The following is a 20589-nucleotide window of genomic DNA, read 5'->3' as shown; positions in this document are numbered from 1 at the left end:
GAGAGGTTAACCGTAAGCATCCATTTCCATCCCATTCAGCTAGAAAGAGTTTACCAGGGGCGCCTGGGTGGCGCAGTCGGTTAAACGTCCGACTTCAGCCAGGTCACGATCTCGCGGTCCGTGAGTTCGAGCCCCGCGTCGGGCTCTGGGCTGATGGCTCAGAGCCTGGAGCCTGTTTCCGATTCTGTGTCTCCCTCTCTCTCTGCCCCTCCCCCGTTCATGCTCTGTCTCTCTCTGTCCCAAAAATAAATAAACGTTGAAAAAAAAAATTAAAAAAAAAAAAAGAAAGAGTTTACCAGTTCCAGATGGGCTAGGGTGGTCCGTGATAGATTTTCATCTACCCATCCGTGCTATCCTGGGCCCCCAGGAGCACTAAGCTTTTAATCAAGGAAGCAAAATTATCAAATTTGCACCTTCCAAATATTTTTACATAGGCAGAATGGAATGGCACGGCTCCCCTCAGAGAAGGTGATCAAGTGCGATCTGCCAAGTAATCTGGGAAGAAAATGTGATAAGGGGGTGACAGAGCAGGCGAGGGGACAGGTTTGAAAAATAGCAGATAAAATCTGTGGGGCTTGGTTATGGCAAGGGTGTGAAGAGCAAGGAATTAAGAGAAGATGCTTTGGAAAGTGGTCTGAACTGGGATGGAGATAGGTGACTAACTTCCTGTCAGTGGTACTTGAGGCCACCGGAGCAGATCCTGTCATCCAGGGATAAAATGTAGAACAAGAAGAAGTGGGGCGGGGGGCAAGGATGGGAGCTGGGGAGCACCAGCATCGAAGGGGAGGCAGGGAAAGAATGTTCAGAGGGAAGAAAACAGCCAGGAGACTGGTGCAGCTGATAGCTTCAGAAAGGCACGGCAGGGCCAGCAGGACAGGGTGCGGGCAGTAGGGCCAGATTTTGCAGAGTCTAGTGTGTGCAGCCGGTGTGAGCACTTGATAGGAAGACTCAGACGCCATATGCACAGTGACTATCACCGTGGAGAGGAAGGGCAGTGCCTTAGGCAGGCATCTGCCAGGAGCAGGGCTCTTTGCCTGTGTCACTTGACTGCACATCCCTTCTTGGAGGCGGGAGGTAGATTCTGTCCTTGCCCTTTTACAGTGAGGAAATAGGCTCAGAAAAGTAAGACCGTGGCCAAACCATACAGAATCAGGGCTAGACCCCTCTTCATCTGGGTCACAAACCGTTTGTCTAATTCACCATGCTGTCTGCCTCCCTCCCGGCCACCTGGTGGGCGAAGCCCAGCATGCCCTGTCCATGCCCCCATGTGCCACGTGGAAGCATCACCATCCCCCTGCTTCTGGGGCTTCACCTCCTGAACGGAGCTCTCTGCCTTGAGCCAAAAGCTGTGGAAGGAGGGAGCGAGGGGAGTTCCCAGCCTGGAGCCATCCGTCTGCTGGCTGGTGACACCGACACCAGGGCCCCAGCAGAATAGCAAGCTTGTTCGCTCTTGTCTGGCTGTTAGTGGTGATGTATGAATAAGCAAAGAAGACAGCTTCATTTTCATAAGTTAACTTGTGCCTGGAGTAAGGAAGACGGGGAACAGTGCACTTAATCATAACCACAGGGCTGTACGGAAAACAATGACAAAGCCTTTTCTGTTAGTCACGGTGGTTTATTATAATAACTCCTAAGAAGACGAGACAGTGCGGGATGCTGAGCGAGGCAGCACGCCAGCGGCCCGTGTTCCCCCCTAGCCCCCTGCACCGCCCCCCAAGACGAGTCCCCTGGGACTTTACCTCTTAATGGGATGGCAGGTCTCATGTGTGTTCGCATCATCCAGGTTAAGGCTTTAGACTTTGACCTCTGGAGACCAGATGCCATCTGGCTGATGAGCTGGGATTGGCAAAGCTATAAAGGATGGCCTGTCTTATGCACCGTCTCTGCTGAGAACGGTGTTGTGAGATAGCACTGTTATCAGAAAAGCTTGTGGGGAAGCTTGGGGGTTTGGAGGTCTGTGTGGACCAGCAGGTGTAGCCCACAGTGCAGGTAAGGATGCAGTAGACGACCCCGGGGAGACCCCAAGCCAGCATCACCCACCCTCCCCCACAGAATCAATTATTCCCTGCCCTCCATTCCTCTAACTTATCAGTGTTTCTGTCACTGCGGGTACCATGCTGTTTCATAATTGTTTATCTGTCTCCTCTTCTAGCTGCCTCTAGGGCAAGGACCGTGTTTTATTTGTCTTTGATTCCTTAGTTTTTGTGTGGTATCTGACACAGAGCAAACCCTCAGTCGATATTAAACAGAACCAAAGTCTAGGCAGAGTAAGGACCATGTCAGCTAAGGAAGGATCGGGGGAGAAGGCCGAGACTGCTGATGCCTGAATCCAGGTGGATGGGACAGAAGGTGGGGCCAGGGAATTCTGGGTGTAATGATAAGAGCAGATATTTACTGAACATTTTACTATTTTTCCAGGCATTGTTAGTGGTAACATTTGAATAAGCAAAGAACACAAAATAGTGCCTAGAGAAAAAAAATTAATTCTAAGGGGTGTCCTACATATTCACTTTATAAATGAATGAAGAAATGGGCACCAGGAGATTGAGTAACTTGTTCAAGGTTGCACAGCTAATAAGTGGAAGAGCCAGGATTGGACGTGGGCGGTCTGGCTCTGATGTTCGCTTTCTTCATCCCTTCACTGTCCTCAAGAAGCCTACCACTGGAGGCTGCCACTGAGTTCTGCTGGTTTGCTGGCTAGATTTAGATGCCATAAGAGTTTATCGTGTGCTGGGGACCCGACTGGTGAACCTCGCCTTCGACCCTTGCCTTCGACTGTCAGGGACAGAGTTTCCACACCTGGATCACTAATTCTCAAACGTTAATGTCCTTTCCAATTACCTGTTTTTTTAAAATGCAGATGACCAGACCCAGTGACCGGAATTCTTATTTAGAATTGAGGCATGAGAGAATTAATAGATGACGGGAACCCCACCTTCCCAGACACTGAGCCAATTTAAGGGTAAAAGAGAGCAAAATGTCACCTTTTTAGTGCAAGTTAAATTGGAGGGCTTACTGTGGATGTTTGTCATATCAACACTCTGAGTTGGAATTGGGCCCCCCCCCACCCCGTCCCAAGAAGTGTGGGGCAACCGTGGCCTCGTGGAAAGGGGCCTTCCCCAGGAAAGGACAGGGTTAAGGGGACCCTCTGTCAGAATAGGGATGGAGGAGGGGTTAAGCAATGTAGGCTTGTTTCTCTGAAGCTCACCAGCCAGGTAAGTCCTCCTGTGTGATAGAGGAGACAAAGGGTTGGGGCTAGCAGCCAGGAAATTCCTCCTTCTAGAAACCAGAGAGGCAGGGGGAAGCTGCCTCTGGGTCATAATTAATGTCTAGGTTGATGCCCAGGAACCTGCAGTTAATAAGAACCTCAGAAGCACTCAGTTCTCAGACCACAGTTAGATAAAGTCCTAGAAGGACCTAACTGTTGTGCTAGATTGACCTTCGAAGAAAAGCTTGTGGATGGGCTTGCTCTCTTCCAGAAGCTTCCAGGGGAGCTTGGATGATCTGTGAAAATAGTTATGACTTACAGAGTGCTTCATAGGTTTCAGGCCCTATGCTTAACCCTTAACACACATGAAGTCATTCAGACATGTGTAGACACAACAGCCCTAATGGTTAGAGACTGAGGCCAAGAGAGGTCAAGTAATTTTCTCAAGGCTACACAGCTGGAAAGGGGCAGGGGCAGGGCCAGGAATTGGGATCAGGCAGTGGGACCTGAGGTTTCCACTCTTTACCTCTGGCTACCCTGCTGCATGGTTCCCTGTGGATGGACAACAGACCTCTGCAGGATAGGACACATCAGACAGTCCAAGGTACTCACAAGCCCACTTGCAAAGCCCAGCTGCCCTTTTTTTCTTTTTAATTTTTTTAAATGTTTTATTATTATTTTTAATGTTTATTTATTTTTGAGAGAGAGAGAGAGAGAGAGAGAGCATGTGAGCAGGGGAGGGGCAGAGAGAGAGGGAGACAGAGAATCCGAAGCAGGCTCCAGGTTCCAAGCTGTCAACACACAGCCCAACGTGGGGCTTGAACCCATGAACCATGAGATCATGACCTGAGCCGACGTCAGCCACTTAACCGACGGAGCCACCCAGTAGCCCCATTGTTCTATTTTATTTTTGAGAGAGAGAGACAGAGACAGAGATAGAGTGCGAGCTGGGGAGGGACGGAAAGAGAAGGAGACACAGAATCTGAAGCAGGCTCCAGGATCCAGGCTCCAGGCTGGGCTCCAGGCTCCAGGCTGTGAGCACAGAGCCTGACGTGGGGCTTGAACTTCCAAATTGTGAGATCATGACCTGAGCTGAAGTTGGACACTTAACCGACTGAGCCACCCAGGCTCCCCAACTCAGCTACCCTTTTAATCCCTGACAGAGCAACTAATGAATCCATCTGAAAAAGCAAAATGAAATCTTAGTAGCTATTTATTATTTTGCATTTTGTCAACCAGCGGATGTTAAAATTACAGCTATCGTGTTCCTAATTAAGGATTTTTTAACCTTAAAGAGGGCTGGCATGTGTAAAGGAGTCGTATGCAACCATCATGAGAAATGCAGCCCAGGTGCAAATTGAGAGGGGAGTTTGGATAACATTAACTTAGGTTAATCATGTATGTCACTCCTTCTCTGGAGATCAAGACCTTGGGTTCGAGCCTTGGGCAGAGCAACCAACATAAACATGCTTTCAGGTGGTGCCACCCCACCTTTGCAGTTTTCCATGCAGGTGAGGAAGATGCCAGATTTGCCAGAGAATGTGTTGGTGAGTAGGGGGAGGGCAAAATGCCTTGCAGCTTCAGAAGTGTGGGGGTACTAATACACTAACGTTGCGGGTCTCCCAGTCGGGAGAGGTTTATCCACCAGACGTCACTGATTTAGTGTATTTATTGGCACCCGTTAGTGTGTTGGATACCACCCAGTCCTTGCCCTCGGACTAATGTAGGTGGATATTTACAAATGAGGTGTGGGTGTACCTGCGTATCACCCACTCTATCCTTTACAGGGCGTAAGTCGGCTATGCAAAACATGCCAGGAGGAAGTGCTAAATAGAGCTGTCTCCCATCTCGTGGGAGCGAAGGTAGAGTGACCATTCAGACTCAGGGGTGTTCATAGGTGGCTTCATGCTAGATGAACGGGAAGGGTTGACAGGCAGGGGTTGTCTGGGGGTCAGGGCAGTTCCCGTCAAGCAAGAGCCAAATGAGCAATAGCCAGAGGTGAGAATGTAAACAATAAAACTGTACATTTTCATTTGTCAGGAATGAAGTGTGGTTAAATAGAGAAAACTTCTGGGGTGCTTGGGTGGCTCAGTTCGTTAAGCAGCCAACTCTTGATTTCAGCTCAGATCACGATCTCATGGTTCATGAGATCGAGCCCCGCATCGGGCTCTGCACTGACAGCACAGATTCTCTGACCCTCCTTGCTCGCTCACACGCACATGTACTCTCTCTCTCAAAATAAATAAACTTAAAAAAAGGAGAGAAAGCTTCTGAAGAAGTAGATTGAGGCAGAACACAGTTCATGGAATGCCAGAGTATGCGATTTGGACTTCGAAGGTGCTGAAGATGAGCATATCTGAACTTCAGGTGGCTACCCTAAAAGTCAGTGAACGATCATTCCCCTGTTGTCATTTTCGAGCATGTGACAGACACCGTGTTCATGGTACTGAACCCGGGGTCATTAGTAATTATGAACTGGATCCCTCAAGGACTCTGTGGCCCCCCTGCACCCCAACCTCTGTGAGAGGTTATCACGTGGACTCTGTAAGGAGGTCACAGCATCAGGATGCAGCACACATCTTTCTCAGCTGAGGACAACCTGCTTTTCAGATCTCATTGTTTTGCATGAACATCCCAAGCTCGTTGCATGTAGAATTGATTGGCTCTTGCACTTCTTGAATTGTTGATGTGTTTTTCTGAGGGATTCTACAAGTTTGGGATGTGATCATATACAATGACAAAGTGGGTGGTAGTATTTTTCCCATGCCTCTAATTTATGTATTTGTGCCGGGGTGATGATTTAGATAGGAGCTCGATAAATTGATCAAATAAATTACGCTGAGCCCACACACCATCATTTCAGGGAGCTGCCATCACACCAGGGAGGTTCTATATCATGCAGCATGCTGTTCCGGGAGAAATGTCGTGTTTTTCTTAACATGCTGCCAGGCTTTCATTTGGTCAGAAAGGTCTTTATTTCTCAGATTGGCCAATAATATCAAGATTTTAGCCCCAGAAGGCATCGCTTAGCTCTGGAAGACCATGATTATTAGTCATGTGACCCTGAGCAAGCTATTTAAAATATCCAAGCATCAGTTTCTTTTTCCATAACAAGGGTTTTTCATTCTTCCCACAAATGCTTGTTGTAAAGGCAAACGAGATGGAATTGAGACGGTGGAAGGAGTGTGTGTGTCGCACGAGTATTAAATTATGTGCTGGCTCCACCACTACCTGTGCACATCAGGATCCTGGTGAACTTCAGTTTCCTGGTGTGTAAATAGTTGACGGTTAAATCCAAGGGAATGAATACCTTCTGCAAGTAGATGATGGGCTTGTCTCGTGGACAAGATGGGTGGGTCTGATGCCTTGCTTGCCCTCCATAGAAGGCCTGGACTCCCAGGAACATTATGTTCTAAGAAATCAAGAGAAGTGACTGACTCCCCTAAGGTGCTGAGAAACTAGTCTAAGAGGCCTGGCTCAGCCGTGCTGTTGGTCCCAGTACAGCAGACACAGGCCAACGTCAGAGCTGAGTGCTGGAGACAGAGAAGCAATTGCTCCTCTAGAAAACACTCCTGCATCGACATGACACAGTGGCTTGGGGACTCATGATGAAATGGACGTGAGGGTGAAAACACTGTGGGGAGGTGGCCAAAAAGGGGCTCTTCTCTGTGGGCTTCCATCTCCTTCACCAAGGGGCATTTCTTCCCTCCGATGGGGGCAGATGATCTCAGCTGATGCCCAGACAGCCAGTGAACTTATGTACAGTGGGGGATAGTAGAGCTGGAACACTTGAGGTGTGTCGGTAAATATGTGTTGCATGAGTTAAGGGATGGGTGGTCAGCTGGTCAGCTGGTTGGTTGGCTGGTTGGTTGGTTGGTTGGTTGGTTTGGGATTCCGGTATTATCACAGAGTAACTGGGTGACCTTGGGCAAGTTACTTATCTGCTCCTTAGTTTCTTCTCTGTAAAATGGGGATAATAAAAATGGCGGGGCAAGGGGTACCTGGGTGGCTTAGTCGTTTAAGCATCTGACTCTTGATTTTGGCTCAGGTCATCATCTGGTGGTTTGTGAGATCAAGCCCCAAGTCAGGCTCTGTGCTGACAGCTCAGATCCTGCTTGGGATTCTCTCTCTCCCTCTCTCTCTGCTCCTCCCCCATGCATGCATGCTCGCTCACTTTCTCTCTCCCCGCCTCTCTCAAAATGACTAAATAAACTTAAAAAAAAATGGCGGGGCTGCCAAAGTTTGAAAATTAAATACATTAATACAAGTTAAGCACTTAGATCAGGGCCTGACACTTAATAAAAACTACAATAAGATTTACCATTACTATATCTCCTATTCAGTACTTACTTACTGTTCCGTGTGGCTTGGCTTCTTTTAAGACCTTTGCTTTCTCTGTACTCTACAGGTCAGCAGGTCCTGGGCTTGGTAGAGAACCAGAGTGACTGGTACCTTGGAAACCTGTGGAAAAATCACCGTCCTTGGCCTGCCCTTGGAAGGGGCTACAACACAGGTAAATCGTGAGGGTGGTACATGGTGGGGGTTTCAGAAGGTGACATGAGGGTTCAGTGTGCCTTCCTCTGAGGGAGGAGGCAGGCAAAGGATAGGAGGAGACCACTTGGTTGCCTGAATTCTGCAGTGGATGGTACCTACACAGCTGACCTTCGGTTCTTTCTTAGAGCCACAACTATAGTCAGCTTGGCTGTCAGACCTTGGCTGTCAGTTGCAACCTTAGCAAAAAGCCTCCCTCCTGACTCACCTTCAGATCTAGATCCCGTTGGGCTTTTTTTAGAAGTATGACCTCTAGGTCCCTTGGCTCCGTTGATACAAAGATCGTTCCACAGTGACAAAGAACCCGACATTCAGCTTCTTACCACGACAAAGATTTACTTTCCTCCCATTCCATGTCCGTGTGAGGCCTGCTGGATCTTGCTCACCGTAGGCATTCCGGATTCATCTGGATTCATCCTTCCCGGTATAGGGAGGAAAGTAGCAGATGTCCTATTGATTCTGAAAGTTTCTGGTCAGAAGTGACATAATTTCTGCTAATAGTTCATTGGCTAATGGTATCTTCATTCATTCTGTGTTCAACAGCTATGTGTAGACTGCCTGGTGTGGACTAGACCCTAGACACCGTGCCAGGGAGGCCAGATAACGCCCATGACCTCACAGAGTGTATCAGTAAGAGACTAGAGTGACATCCCTCTCCTTAAGCTCAGGACTGCCAATGTCTATTGTTTCAGTGCTTCTGGATCCTTCTGCCCTTTCTCCTTTATCTTCTATTGCCACCGCTTTGGAACCTTGCTCTTGAAGGATGTAGATGTGTGGCCTGTGTCAGGATCAAAACTTGGAGCTCAGGGGGCAGTAGGTTTGGTGAGGCCCAGAAGGACTGGGACCTGGCATCTGAGACCAGCTGGACTGGGGTGGGGTGGGTGTCAGGGGATGGCACCACCTAAAAGGTCCTGGGGGCTAAAAGTCAACTCTGAGAGCTGAGGGTCAGGTGTGAATGCAGGGGCCCCGGAGGCCAAAGAAAAATGGATGACAGTCAAGCTTCCAGAGGTGAGAGTTCAGAGATGGGGTCAAAGCTGGAGGAGGACAAGGAAAGGAAGTGTCAGAGTCCATGTCCAGAGGTGCCAGTTAGGGAGTCCTGTAAAGGCTGTCCTTTGAGATGGGGGCCGGGGCTGTCCTTAGCTGACATTTGGCAGAACATCCAGGCATGCCTCCCTCTATGCAATTTTTTCCTGTGATACCTTCCAGGCATTACAGCCTTCTTTGAAGGTTGCAGCTAAGGAATTTTAATAGGCCTTTCACACACCTCCTGGAGGCTCCCTTGCTGCACTGGGCATTAACCCTTGAGTTGCTGGATGGTGAGGATGTCTGAGGAATCCCTGAGAGGGGCCAGGCTGGGGGAGGGAGGCAGAAGGGCTCTGAGCACCAGCTCTCCCTCAGCTGGTGTAGAAGTATTTTCATAATGGCTAAGGCAACATCTCTGGTCTCGGCATACCAGCTGAGTATGTACTGGCTGCTTTCTAGAAGTTACTCTGATTCAATCCTTACACTAACCCCACCAGGTAGGCACTATTCTTATCTCTATTTTATACCCAGGAAACTCACACTGAGAGGGGTTGAGGCTCTAGTCTGAGCATTAAGGAGGCTGCCTTGTTAACTACTGACCTTCCTAGGTTGAACTTCACTGGCTTCAAGATCAAGAATACTATACATTGTGGAATTCTGGACTCTTGTCTTTCAGCCATCTGGAGACGAGCCTAGAATTTTGCCTCATAAGCCTCCAGGAAGTTTCTGGAGCAGAAGAGTCTGCTCTGAAATGTGGCACTCTGTTTCTTCTCCAAGCAAACCTTCCCAGAGGGCTTTCCCAGTGTATTTGAGGCTAGACCCTTTAGGAACCCACTGTGGGGCCAATCATATGCCTTCCTCCCACCCCGTCCCGTTCTTTCCTTTGGTAAACGAATTATCATCTGATGTTGATATTTTGTAAAAGCCTGAATTCCAGTACATTCACTCCAGGCTCTCAGGAAGCCCGAGACACCCATGTCTGTTGGGTGGGATAAGGGAGATTTCAGGTAAACCCTGGTATCTGTCTTCCACAACACAGAATAATAGGCAGTGTCACACAGAGATATATACTGCAGTGGTCTCGAGGACACAGCATCAGGGTCGTGGTTATCTGTGTCAAACAAAAACCACAGGTCATCAATCTGGGTTTGCAGGGAGGAGAAGAATGTGGCACACTGGGGAATTTATTATGACAAAAATGACACGTCCCGTCCTGCCTCTCCCAGTTTGCCTCAGTGTGAGGTCAGGAGACATACAAGTCTCTAAACCACCTCCAGCTCCTCCTTGATATGCCAAGGAAGTGAGTTACTATCCCACTTGCTGCTGCTTAAAGGGCAGAGCAGATGAGGAAAACCCTGTTAGAAGTGATGTGTCCATTTAAATAAGCCAGTGACACCGAGTGATCATTATAAAAGGATTTATGCGACATCAGAATGCATTGGCTTTCATGATGGGGATTTGTTATTTTAAGACTAGGAATTGTACCACACATCAGTGGATGAGTCATGAAGCACTTAGATTCTCGTGGAAATTGAGGACTCTGCTGGGAGGGAGCCCGCTGCCCTAAATCCTAACGGAAAGCAGGCCTCCAAAAGGCGTATCTCCAACAAAGCCCCACCTTGAGACTTCTGCTTTGTCTTGGCAAACTCTGGCAGATCCATGTTGGAGTCGTGATTCAGCCACTAAGTGCCCATGTAGGCTTGGCCAAGTTAGTTCACCTCCCTGAAATTTAATTAATTCTTTCCCCTGTAAAATAGGATCATAGTACCTAGTATGGGGGGATTAACAAGGTAACTAGTTCAAAAGCCTAGCCCGGTGTCTCGCACAAAACAAGTGCTCAGTAAATCTTAGTTTGTGCTCCCTTGGATTTTCTGTCACTTGTCCTATGGGGGAATGGAACCCGTCCTCTGCTTTTAAACTGGTGGTTATGTGATGTTTGTTAAGGTCTTCAAAGCCCTCTCAGGTCAGAAAAACAACCTGAGATTTTCACTCTTCCCTAAATACAGTGCAGCCACCTAGCACTTTTTCTCCTGTTTCTCTACTATCTGGAAAAAGTTACCTTTTCATATCATTTTAGAAAAAGAGATGATTTTACTTCATAGACCAGCTTCCTAACTGTGTTTTACTTTAAAACTCCTCGGGGGTGGGGGGGAAGCATAGGCTGTTTGAGTTGAAAATCTGTCTTCAAGAGATAACTTTATCTCTTTCCAACATGGTTCCTTTTGGAAAGCTACTCAAGCTCTCTGAGCCTTGGGTTTGTTTCTGGGAACGGAGAATGGATAAGCCCACCCAGAACCCATTGTGAGGCTCTGTTGCGGTAGTGTAGCTACAAGGGCCTGGTGAACCGAAATGCATTAGGAGTCGGTTGTAGTTTTTATATCTCCTCCGGACCACAGCCTAGCTGAGTAACTGTTTTCCAGTCATTTAGATTTGTCCACATTTATCAAGTTCAGCTGCATTCACCAGGCATCAGACCAGACACTTTACTATGCACTATCTTCATTAATTCCTAGAATTGTCTTGTGCGGTAGACATTCCCCTGAAAATAGCCAGCCAGCTTCCTCCTTCCTTTTGTTTCTCCTTCCCAGTCTGCTTGCACAAAGCCCACAGGGCCTAAACGATTAGAGCAGATCTGTTCGCCATCTCCCACATCCTCCCCTCCCTTCTTACCAGAGCTGTTTACAACTTAATTCCATCTTCAGAGAACTGCTGAGCCACAGCAGCTGTGGACGACCAGGCCGACCCCAGCACAGTGCCTTTGCCATGAGCACTCGGGTGGAATTAAAGGGCACCTCCCACATCCTTGCATCGAGATGGGTTCATTCCCGACCACTCTGTCCATTCATCATCTAGGTGCGGGAAGCTGTCATTCACCCAGCATTCAGCTGTCTGCAGGACTTTTTTTTTTTTTCTTTCCTTAAATAAGATTATGACAGGCTCATTAAGATTCAGCCCACTTCAGTTCCTACGCTGACGGCGAATATCTTAAAAACAAACACCAGCAAAGAAGAGAAGGAGAAGGAAAGCTACAAGTAGCAGGTGACCGGAGAATGAGGTGAGGGAAGTCAGGCTGGTAGAAAGGAGATGCTTGACAGAGAGGTTTGTTTGTGGACGATCCCAAAGGTTACTCCAGGACAAGGTGCGTCCTCCCCGAGACGAGGTTGTTAACCAGAGGATGTGCTTTAAGAAACAATTTAAAAATAAAATGTATCCCAATTCCTTTCAGTCTCCAAAGTAGGCCAGAGACAGGCAGATGGAGACCTGGCTCTCCAGGGAGGGAGGAGGAATTTCTCTAGGAATCCTTATCCACAGAACAATCGAATGGGGACATTCAAGGGTGGACTCAGCTCTGAGGCTAGAGCACAATAAGAGGTACAAGTGGAAGGTGGAGGCCTGGCAAAGCCAGGTGCCACGGTGATTCCAGGGCAGGGATTCAAAAGGAGCCAATGTTTGACCGCTTGCCAAAGAACTGCTAAACAATTAGCTTTCGAGGGCCGCCCAGAGCGTGGGATGTCCGCTGACCCTTTGCTCTGCCCCTGACCTCCAGTCTTCTGCAGCCCAAGGCAAGTCCTTTCATTTCTCAGAGCCCTCCTTGTCTCTTGGCTCAAGAACTAAGAACTGTTTATGCTCTGAAGGAATATTAGCATTGGGTGATTTGTCTGCAATAATTGCTTTCAGAGAAACTAGCTTTAAATGTAGTTCATTCAACACATGCTACTGAATGTCTATATTCAGGGTAGAAAAAGATTTGTAAACAAAAAAAAAATGAGTGCTACCAAGAACTTTCCTTTAAGAAGACTGTGGTTTAGTGGAGGAAAGTTTGCATATCCACAGAGACTTAGGGTGACTTGAGCCCCTAGATGATTGAGATTCAGAGTTGAATGCTGATCTCGCAATAAACCTCAACCAGCATTTTCTAGACTAATTCCAGAAGGCATTGCAGGAGATGTTGATACATCTTTAGAAACTATGGACAGATAAGGTTGAGAAATCTGTACACTAGATCCTTCCCTTAGAGATTCAAATTGAGTATTGGTATATTCGAGATCCTGGAAAGTCAAAAGTAAGGGAGGCTTTTCAGCCCAGCGGATTTTCCACTCTTACTTGATCCTAGGGCTATGGAAAGAAGTTTGGAAAAAAACTACTTCTACCTAATTCTGGGGACAGGGATTATGACTTTTTGAGTTCTGTATCCCAAGCTTGTGGCACAGAAGAGTTTAAATAGAGTTTGTAGAATAAGCCCATAGAAAGATGCTTGCCATTCGAAGCATGGTTCGCTCAGTAGACATGTCTAGTCTATTCTGTACTGTATTTTCTCATCCATCTCTGTACTGTAAGGATGTAGACATGCTCTTACTGCACCTTCTTAGTCAACATCTTCGGTGTCATTGCATGTCTGAAGCCAGTTGCCAGCTCTCCAAAACCTCCTTCCCATAGGAAGGAATTCTGTGTGAGATAGCTTCTAGATCTTCCACCATCCTGTTGGGTTGGCCATTTTAGGTAGCTCCAACTTCTCTCTGTGAGGGCGACACACTGATCTGAATGATACGTTCTGGATGTTATCAAACTGTCAGAGGTTCACGCCTCCACCTGGACATTTCTGTCCGCTCTTCTGAATCATTTAGAATGTCTGCTTAAAAATGTCAGCTTTCAGGCTCTAAACCACATAAAGTGAATCTGAATCTCTGGAGGTGAGGCCAAGTAACTGTGCTTCGAAGCGTGCTCCCTACGTGATTCTGATGCATGCTAAAATTTGAGAGACAGCCTCCTGGTACACACTTTTATTGCCATTTGCACATCAAGCTCACATTGAACTTGAGTTCAACTGAGAAGCTCCATGAGTGACTATTGAGCCAAAGGTTCCCCATTCTGTACTTCTATACTAGATTTATTGACCCCAAAGCACAGACTTTATATTTATCTCTAGTTGAGTTTTATCTGATTTAGACCCATCTTTGTCTCATTTTATTTGACTTCATTTTAGTCCTCAACTTAGGGTCATCCACAAAAATAATGAAAATGCCTTCTGTTCATTCAGCCAGTGGCCTTGCCTCATTTTTGTAACAAATGTTTTGAAGGCTTTTTTTACAATCCTGGAATAAAATTCAAAGGTTACCTATATTACACTGTCTACAAATACAATTTCAAAAAAAAAATCGATATAGTGACCTGGATATATAATTTACAGAAGAAATAAAAGGAAATTAATTTACTATAAAATAATATTGACTTCACATGTAATTGCTCAGGCTTGGCTCCAGTGGAACCAGGACCTGATGGAATAGTCAGATGCTTCTGTGCCTGTGTTCAGGGTAGAGCCATCTTCAGTGTGATGCTGACAGTGTTGAACATCACCAATGGGGTACTGGCAATCCAGATTCCACGAGTGGTGTTTGTGATCTGTGAGATGTTTTCCCAAAGTGGTAACCATCCCTTGGCAAATTATCAGCTAGCAGGAAGTATCCTCCTCCCTCAATTTCCAAATTCATTGTCTATTATTAAAACCATTGAAAAAAACATCACTTAGTTCTGTTTCTGTAAGGAGTATGAGTTTCAGGCTCAGATAGTTAGAATGCCTAAACACAAATGTCCAGGGGGACCCATGGGATGCAGGAATAGTCTTCATTGTGGTAGCCTTTCCTGGGAAGAAGAGGCATTGCCCCCATGGAGAGCCATGAGTTCAAGGCACTGCAGCTGTTCAACAGATGGACCCAAGTGCAAAGCCGTGACCTGCTTGTGATCTCCCTCAAGGTTAGCATCAATGAATAAGATAATATGCTCCCCTCTCAGAGGGAAAATTCACTCATCTAGAAGTCTCTGTAGCAATACTGCCGCCAGCTACTTCTCTGCATTTACGCTTCTTCTAAGGCTCAGTGAAGTTACCCAAAGCTTGTTCACTTCATTTCCTGAACCAGAATGTCCTTTGGCCTTAGTTCTTCTTCTTCTTCTTTTTTTTTTTTTTTTAATTTTTTTTCAACGTTTATTTATTTTTGGGACAGAGAGAGACAGAGCATGAACAGGGGAGGGGCAGAGAGAGAGGGAGACACAGAATCGGAAACAGGCTCCAGGCTCTGAGCCATCAGCCCAGAGCCTGACGCGGGGCTCGAACTCCCGGACCACGAGATCGTGACCTGGCTGAAGTCGGACGCTTAACCGACTGCGCCACCCAGGCGCCCCAGGATTCAACGTTTCTTAAATCAAATGGTAAGCATGGTATAGTAGATTACTGCCTTTTTTTTTTTTTCCAACGTTTTTCATTCATTTTTGGGACAGAGAGAGACAGAGCATGAACGGGGGAGGGGCAGAGAGAGAGGGAAACACAGAATCGGAAACAGGCTCCAGGCTCCGAGCCATCAGCTCAGAGCCTGACGCGGGGCTCGAACTCACGGACCGCGAGATCGTGACCTGGCTGAAGTCGGACGCTTAACCGACTGCGCCACCCAGGCGCCCCTCTTCTTTTTTTAAGTTTATTTATTTTGAGAAAGAATGCACAAGCAGGGGAAGGGAAGAGAGAGAGTGAGAGAGAATCCCAAGCAGGCTCCACCTGTCAGCACAGAGTCCAACGCAGGGCTCAGTCTCACGAACCAGGAGATCATGACCTGAGCTGAAATCAAGAGTTGGTTGCTCAACTGACTGAGCCACCGAGGTGACCCTCCGTTTTCCTTTTAAAACACAGTATTACTTGTGGAAATGAACAGTTGTGGGTTCAACTCATGGCTCCATCTGGTTCTGGCTCCATGATATCCAGGCATCTAATAGTCTTTATCATATGAGGACTTGAAGCATTCTCACCTCACAGGGTTGCTTTGAGGACAAAATTAGATAATATTTATAAAGTGCTTGGGGCGATCTCTGAATCAGTCAGTGTCAGATATTAGTACTTTCTTTTTATATTTGAGGTTCCCCGGGGCTCCTCGGTGGCTCAGTTGGTTTACCGTCTGACTCTTGATTTCAGCTCAGGTCATGATCTCACAGTTTGATGAGATTGAGCCTCTGTGCTGTCAGTGCAGAGCCTGCTTGGAGCTCTCTGTCTTCCTCTCTCTCTGCCCCACTCATGTTGGTTCACTCTCTCTCAAAATAAATAAACTTTAAAAAAATGTTATGAGGTTCCCATAGAGGGAAAACAGTTGTGGCTCTTGAACATGGTTTGATAGTCACCCTATCGTTAGTCCATTGAAGAGGTCTGGGCCTGAGCACTCCCTCCCCAGCACCAGCCATCCGTGTGTTCAGTCATTCGCTGGACACATAATCCTCACGCACCCAGCATGTGCGACTTGCCAGGTACCTTTCTAGGCCCAGGGGATGCTGCAGACAGAGCAAAAAGGAGCTGTGTTTGTGGGAGGTCCCTTATTGTAGGAGAGAAGCAATCCCCCTCTTGTATCCTGTGATGCCCTGGTGTCAGGCGCTCCTGAACTCACTCAGCTGCAACCACTCTGCCTTCCCTGCCGTTCCTCAAACACACCTGTTTAAACCTGGGGGGGCCTCTCCAGCTCCAGAGAGCAGCCTCACTCCATTGCCTTTCCCTGCCTTACTCTCCTCGGTCGTGGTAATTGCCATCTGACCTACGATAATTTCCCTCATTTTCTTTTTAATTTTCTGTCTCTTTCCAGGAGGATTTAAGTTCCTCAAGGGTAGTAATTTCTGTCTATTAATTTCCCTGCTTTATCTCCTGTCCCTAGAATCACGCCTGGCATATATTAGGCATTGAGTAAGTATTTGTTGTTGAATGAAATTAATAACTTTGGAAGATGGTAAGTGTTTTGGAGACAGTAGCACAGAGCAGCGGTCATCAGTGGGAGTTGGTGGGGAAATCTGGCTCCTGGGGGACATTGGCACTGTTCAGAGATGTATTTGGTTGTCACAGTGAGGGAGATACTTCTGGGATTTAGTGGGTAGAGGCCAGGGATGCAGCCAACCCAACAATACACAGAAGGTCCCCTATAAAAATATGTCCAGCATAAAATGTTTACGCTTCTGAGTTTGAGAAACCCTGATGTAATATGATGTGCTGAGAAGCATAGAAGGGAATTGGATTCTTCTGGAAAGAGCCATTTCTTTAGGGAAGGGCTCTCTGGGAGGATGGCATTTGAGCATCAGACCTGAAAGGAAGGAAGTTGGCAGCCATGCTGGGTTCTGCAACAGCATTCCAGAGAGAACAGCCAACACAGCAGAGGCCCCCAGCAGGAGTAGACCTGGATGTGTATATTCCTCTCATGGTCACAACCCACACCCCCTGGCCACAGGTGTCAAGCACACCTTCACCAAGCTATGGAGGATTAACCCATCTCTGGGCCATTCCTTACCTGCAGGGTCCAAGCCCTCCTCTAGAAATCTAGTGATGCTCAAAGCAGGGTCTCCAAGTATGCAAGATTCAGAATGCCCCCAGATTCTGCCCTGCAGGCCCTGGGAGCTCTGACTCACGTTAACACACATTGGAGCCTTGCATCTGGTCCTGTTCTCCTGCTTTGGTCTAGGGTTTGTAAAGATCACCACTAGCCCAGAGAGAATCGTGGCAAAGTGTAGCATCATTGGAAGGGGGGCATTCTGGGCCGGTCCTGGCTACCTCTCCAGGCACATGGCCCCTCCTCTTCCCTGCACATTCCTGTTTGGCCACACTGGCCTCCTGACTGTCACCCAAATGCATTCTCACCCCTAAGCCTGAACCCTCTGCCTGGACTGCTCTTTCCATTACTACCTTCAGTGCTCTGCTCAGACAGCCTCTCCTCAAGGTGGGCTTACCTGGCCTGCTTCTCCCAGGGAACACTCCCCATCCCTCACCCTGGTTTCTTTTGCTTCATTGTGCTTTTCATCAGTGTTATAAAAGACACATTTTTTATTATTCAGCTGCTGCCTGTTGTAGGCAGATGGGCCCCCAAAAAATGCCCGTGCCCTAATCTTTGGAATCTGTGATTCTGTTACATTACATGGCAAAAGAGACTTTGCAGCTGTAATTACAGACCTTAAAATGGAGAGATTATCCCGGATTATCCGATGTGCCCAAAAATCTAATCACAGGAGCCCTTGAAAGCAGAAAGCTTCTTCCACCTGACAACAGGACAGATGTTACAGAAGGGGAGCCAGAGAAGCTCCCCACTGGGAGCGTGGGGAAGAGTTCTCATGCCACCCTGGTAGACAGTGTGTGACAAGGAGAGCAGCTAGCCTTCAGGAGCTAATGCATGCAAGGAAGAGGGGAGCTTAGTTCTACAACCACAGGGAACCGAATTCTGCAAACAACCTGATGAGTTTGCGGGTAGATTCTCCCCTAGAACCTCCAGTTAAGATCCCAGCCTGGCTGACACCTTGATTTTGGCCTTGTGAGACTAAGTGGAGAACCCAGCCCCACCCCTAGGCTTCTGACCTACACAGCTACAAGATAATGAATGTGTGGGTTTTAAGCTGTTAAAGTAATTTGTTATGGCAGCAACAGGAGCCTTGTATCCCTGTCTTTCCCCACAAGAAAGCAAGGTCCTTGAGGGGTGAGAATCTTGTTTTGTTTGCTCCCATGTCCCCATCCAGAACAGGGAAAGTTCTCAGATATTTGTTGAATGAATAAATGCATTCCAGCTTCCATCAATCCTGCCTTTCTGGACATGGAAGACAACTTGGAAAGTCATTGGTGGGAAACCATCTATGTCCCTGTGTCTTACAGGATGTGCCCATTCGATAGGCATGCACTCAGCAGGTCACAGGTGCCTGGCATCAGGCCCTACACTAGGAGTAGAAATTAAAGTCCCGTGTGGTCTCTGCTTGCACCCCCATTTCCCCTCCCCCCACATGGTCACGTTAGATTTAAAGTAGGAAGTTAAGGACAAATACAATGCAGTTGGGTGCTGTGATGGAGGGGTGTGCCCACAGTCCCTGCTTGCATGCATTGAGAAGTGTCTGCCAAGAGGACTGGAGGTGGGGATGAGGGTGGGGGTGGACATTCCAGGTCAATAGAGCAGCAAGCCCCCCCGCCCCCCAACTTTGCCCCTTGCCCAGGCTAGGAGATGTAGAATTTCTTAGCACAGAAACCAAACAGCCCATGGTTTGGGCTTTTAGTTTAGTCCAAGATGTGACTTGTAGAGTGTGTGCCCAGCATGTGGGGAGTGGTGAAAAGCCCAGGTTCTGGCTCCTTCAGTGGCCTTACAGCAACCATACAGTGGTCACTTAGGCACATCCCTTCACCTTTGGGGTTTTGTGGGGTTTTTTTTTTTTTTTTTTTTTTGCCTTTCTTGTAAAATGGGAGTGTCGGTACAGACTCAGAGGATTGCTGGAAAGCGTAAGTGAATGGAAAATGCCTGGCAAACAGTAAGCACTCAATAAATGGTAGCTAAGACTCCTAGCATAGCAGTACAGAGCACAGTGGTAGGCCAAGAGGCTGGGAACTTAGGTAGGGCCAATGTCTGAATGCTAAAGGGCCCATCCAGCTTCACTGGACAGGCTGGAAGGTTTTTAAACAATGCACAGCTTCACTCTTGGCCCTAGGGAGAAACTGTCCTCACCCAGCACTCTCTTCCCTTTTCATGGTCTCCATTTAAGTCTTGTCTCTGAGCCAGGTTCTCATCTGAGCACTGGGGTTACAGCCTGTGCAGACACTTTGCTAAAGCACCCATCAGCAGGCCCAGGGCACGTAACCCACCACATTGCCTTCAGTTCTGGGTTCTCTGTAGTACCCTCGCAAGGCAGCCAAGCAAGAGCCCCCCTCCACTTGTCAGACTTGATGGGGGGGCCTCCAATTACCCTGAACTGCTGAAGTGTTTTCCTAACTGCAGCATTCTGAAAACATGGCAAGATTTTTCATCCCCCACCCTCCTGAGCAAAAGCCCCTGTTCTAGAAGAGTTTCTCTGTCATTTGCTTCCTTCCTTTCCCTGGCATGGCCTCACGAGAGAGAATGTGTGTTTAATTTAAGGCTTCCAGAATCTGACCTTAAGTGCAAGAAGTCTGCTTCGCGACTTCTCTCATTCTGGGATCTTTTCGCCTGAACTATTTTCCTGGGTAGCTCTGACCAGAGTCTCACGGTTTTCTTCTCTCTTTGCTAAGTAAATCATAAAGAGAAAACCAAGAACAATAGTAAAACTTGTCCACTGGCCTCCACTGGGCCTCATCTGCAGTTGTCCAGGTGAGCTAGAATGGCCTCATCTGTCACCTAGAGAAGGGGGTGCTACTGGCTGCTGCTGAGTTTGTCCTTAAACTGCTAGGCATCCTGAACGGAAGGTAGTCCAGCCGCCTCTCCAAGCCTCGGTGTTCTCTGCTGTGAGTTGAAAGCAACAGTGCTGTCTTAGTCCATTCAGGCTGCTGGTAACAGAATACCTGAGACTGAGTGGCTTATAAATGACACACATTTATTTGTCACAGTTCTATAGACAGGGGAAGTCCAAAATCAAGGTGCCAGCAGATTTGGTGTCTGCTGAGGACCCTGCTTCCTGGTTCATGGATGGCCATCTTTTTCCTGTGTTCTCACATGGTGGAGAAGGCAAGGAGCTCACTGTGGTCCCTCTTATAAGGGCTCTAATCCCATTCATGAGGTCCCTGCTGTCTTGACCTGATCACCTCCCGAAGACCCCCCTTCCTGATGCCATCACAGTGGGGATTAGGCTTCAACATAGGAGTTTGGGGGGCACACATTCAGTCTGTCATAATTACCTGCCCTGAAATGTCACCCTAATGCTGAGAAGGTAAAAGCATAGAGATCTATAGAGCCGAACAAGGTTATCAGTGTTTTCTTAACATCTGAGCGCCTGTCACCAATCCTACACCGCTTTGTTAATTACATATCACCACTTCCTCCTCCAGCCTGATCACACCTGTTTTATCCACTTATCTT

At 47.6% G+C, this 20589-nt stretch overlaps 1 protein-coding gene across 4 annotated transcripts in view; it reads left to right on the top strand.

Moving 5' to 3' along the window:
• LARGE1 (LARGE xylosyl- and glucuronyltransferase 1) overlaps nt 1–20589 on the top strand; it is a 542381-nt gene that overhangs the window by 416957 nt on the left and 104835 nt on the right. For all 4 annotated transcript variants that reach the window (XM_043562453.1, XM_043562452.1, XM_043562454.1 and 1 more), the window contains one exon: nt 7617–7721. In XM_043562453.1, coding sequence (XP_043418388.1) covers nt 7617–7721 — 105 coding nt within the window. The remainder of the gene's footprint in view (nt 1–7616; nt 7722–20589) is intronic.

The sequence above is a fragment of the Prionailurus bengalensis genome, chromosome B4, assembly GCF_016509475.1.
Source record: "Prionailurus bengalensis isolate Pbe53 chromosome B4, Fcat_Pben_1.1_paternal_pri, whole genome shotgun sequence".
Lineage (NCBI taxonomy): Eukaryota > Metazoa > Chordata > Mammalia > Carnivora > Felidae > Prionailurus > Prionailurus bengalensis.
This window is presented reverse-complemented; position numbering and strand designations above follow the sequence as displayed.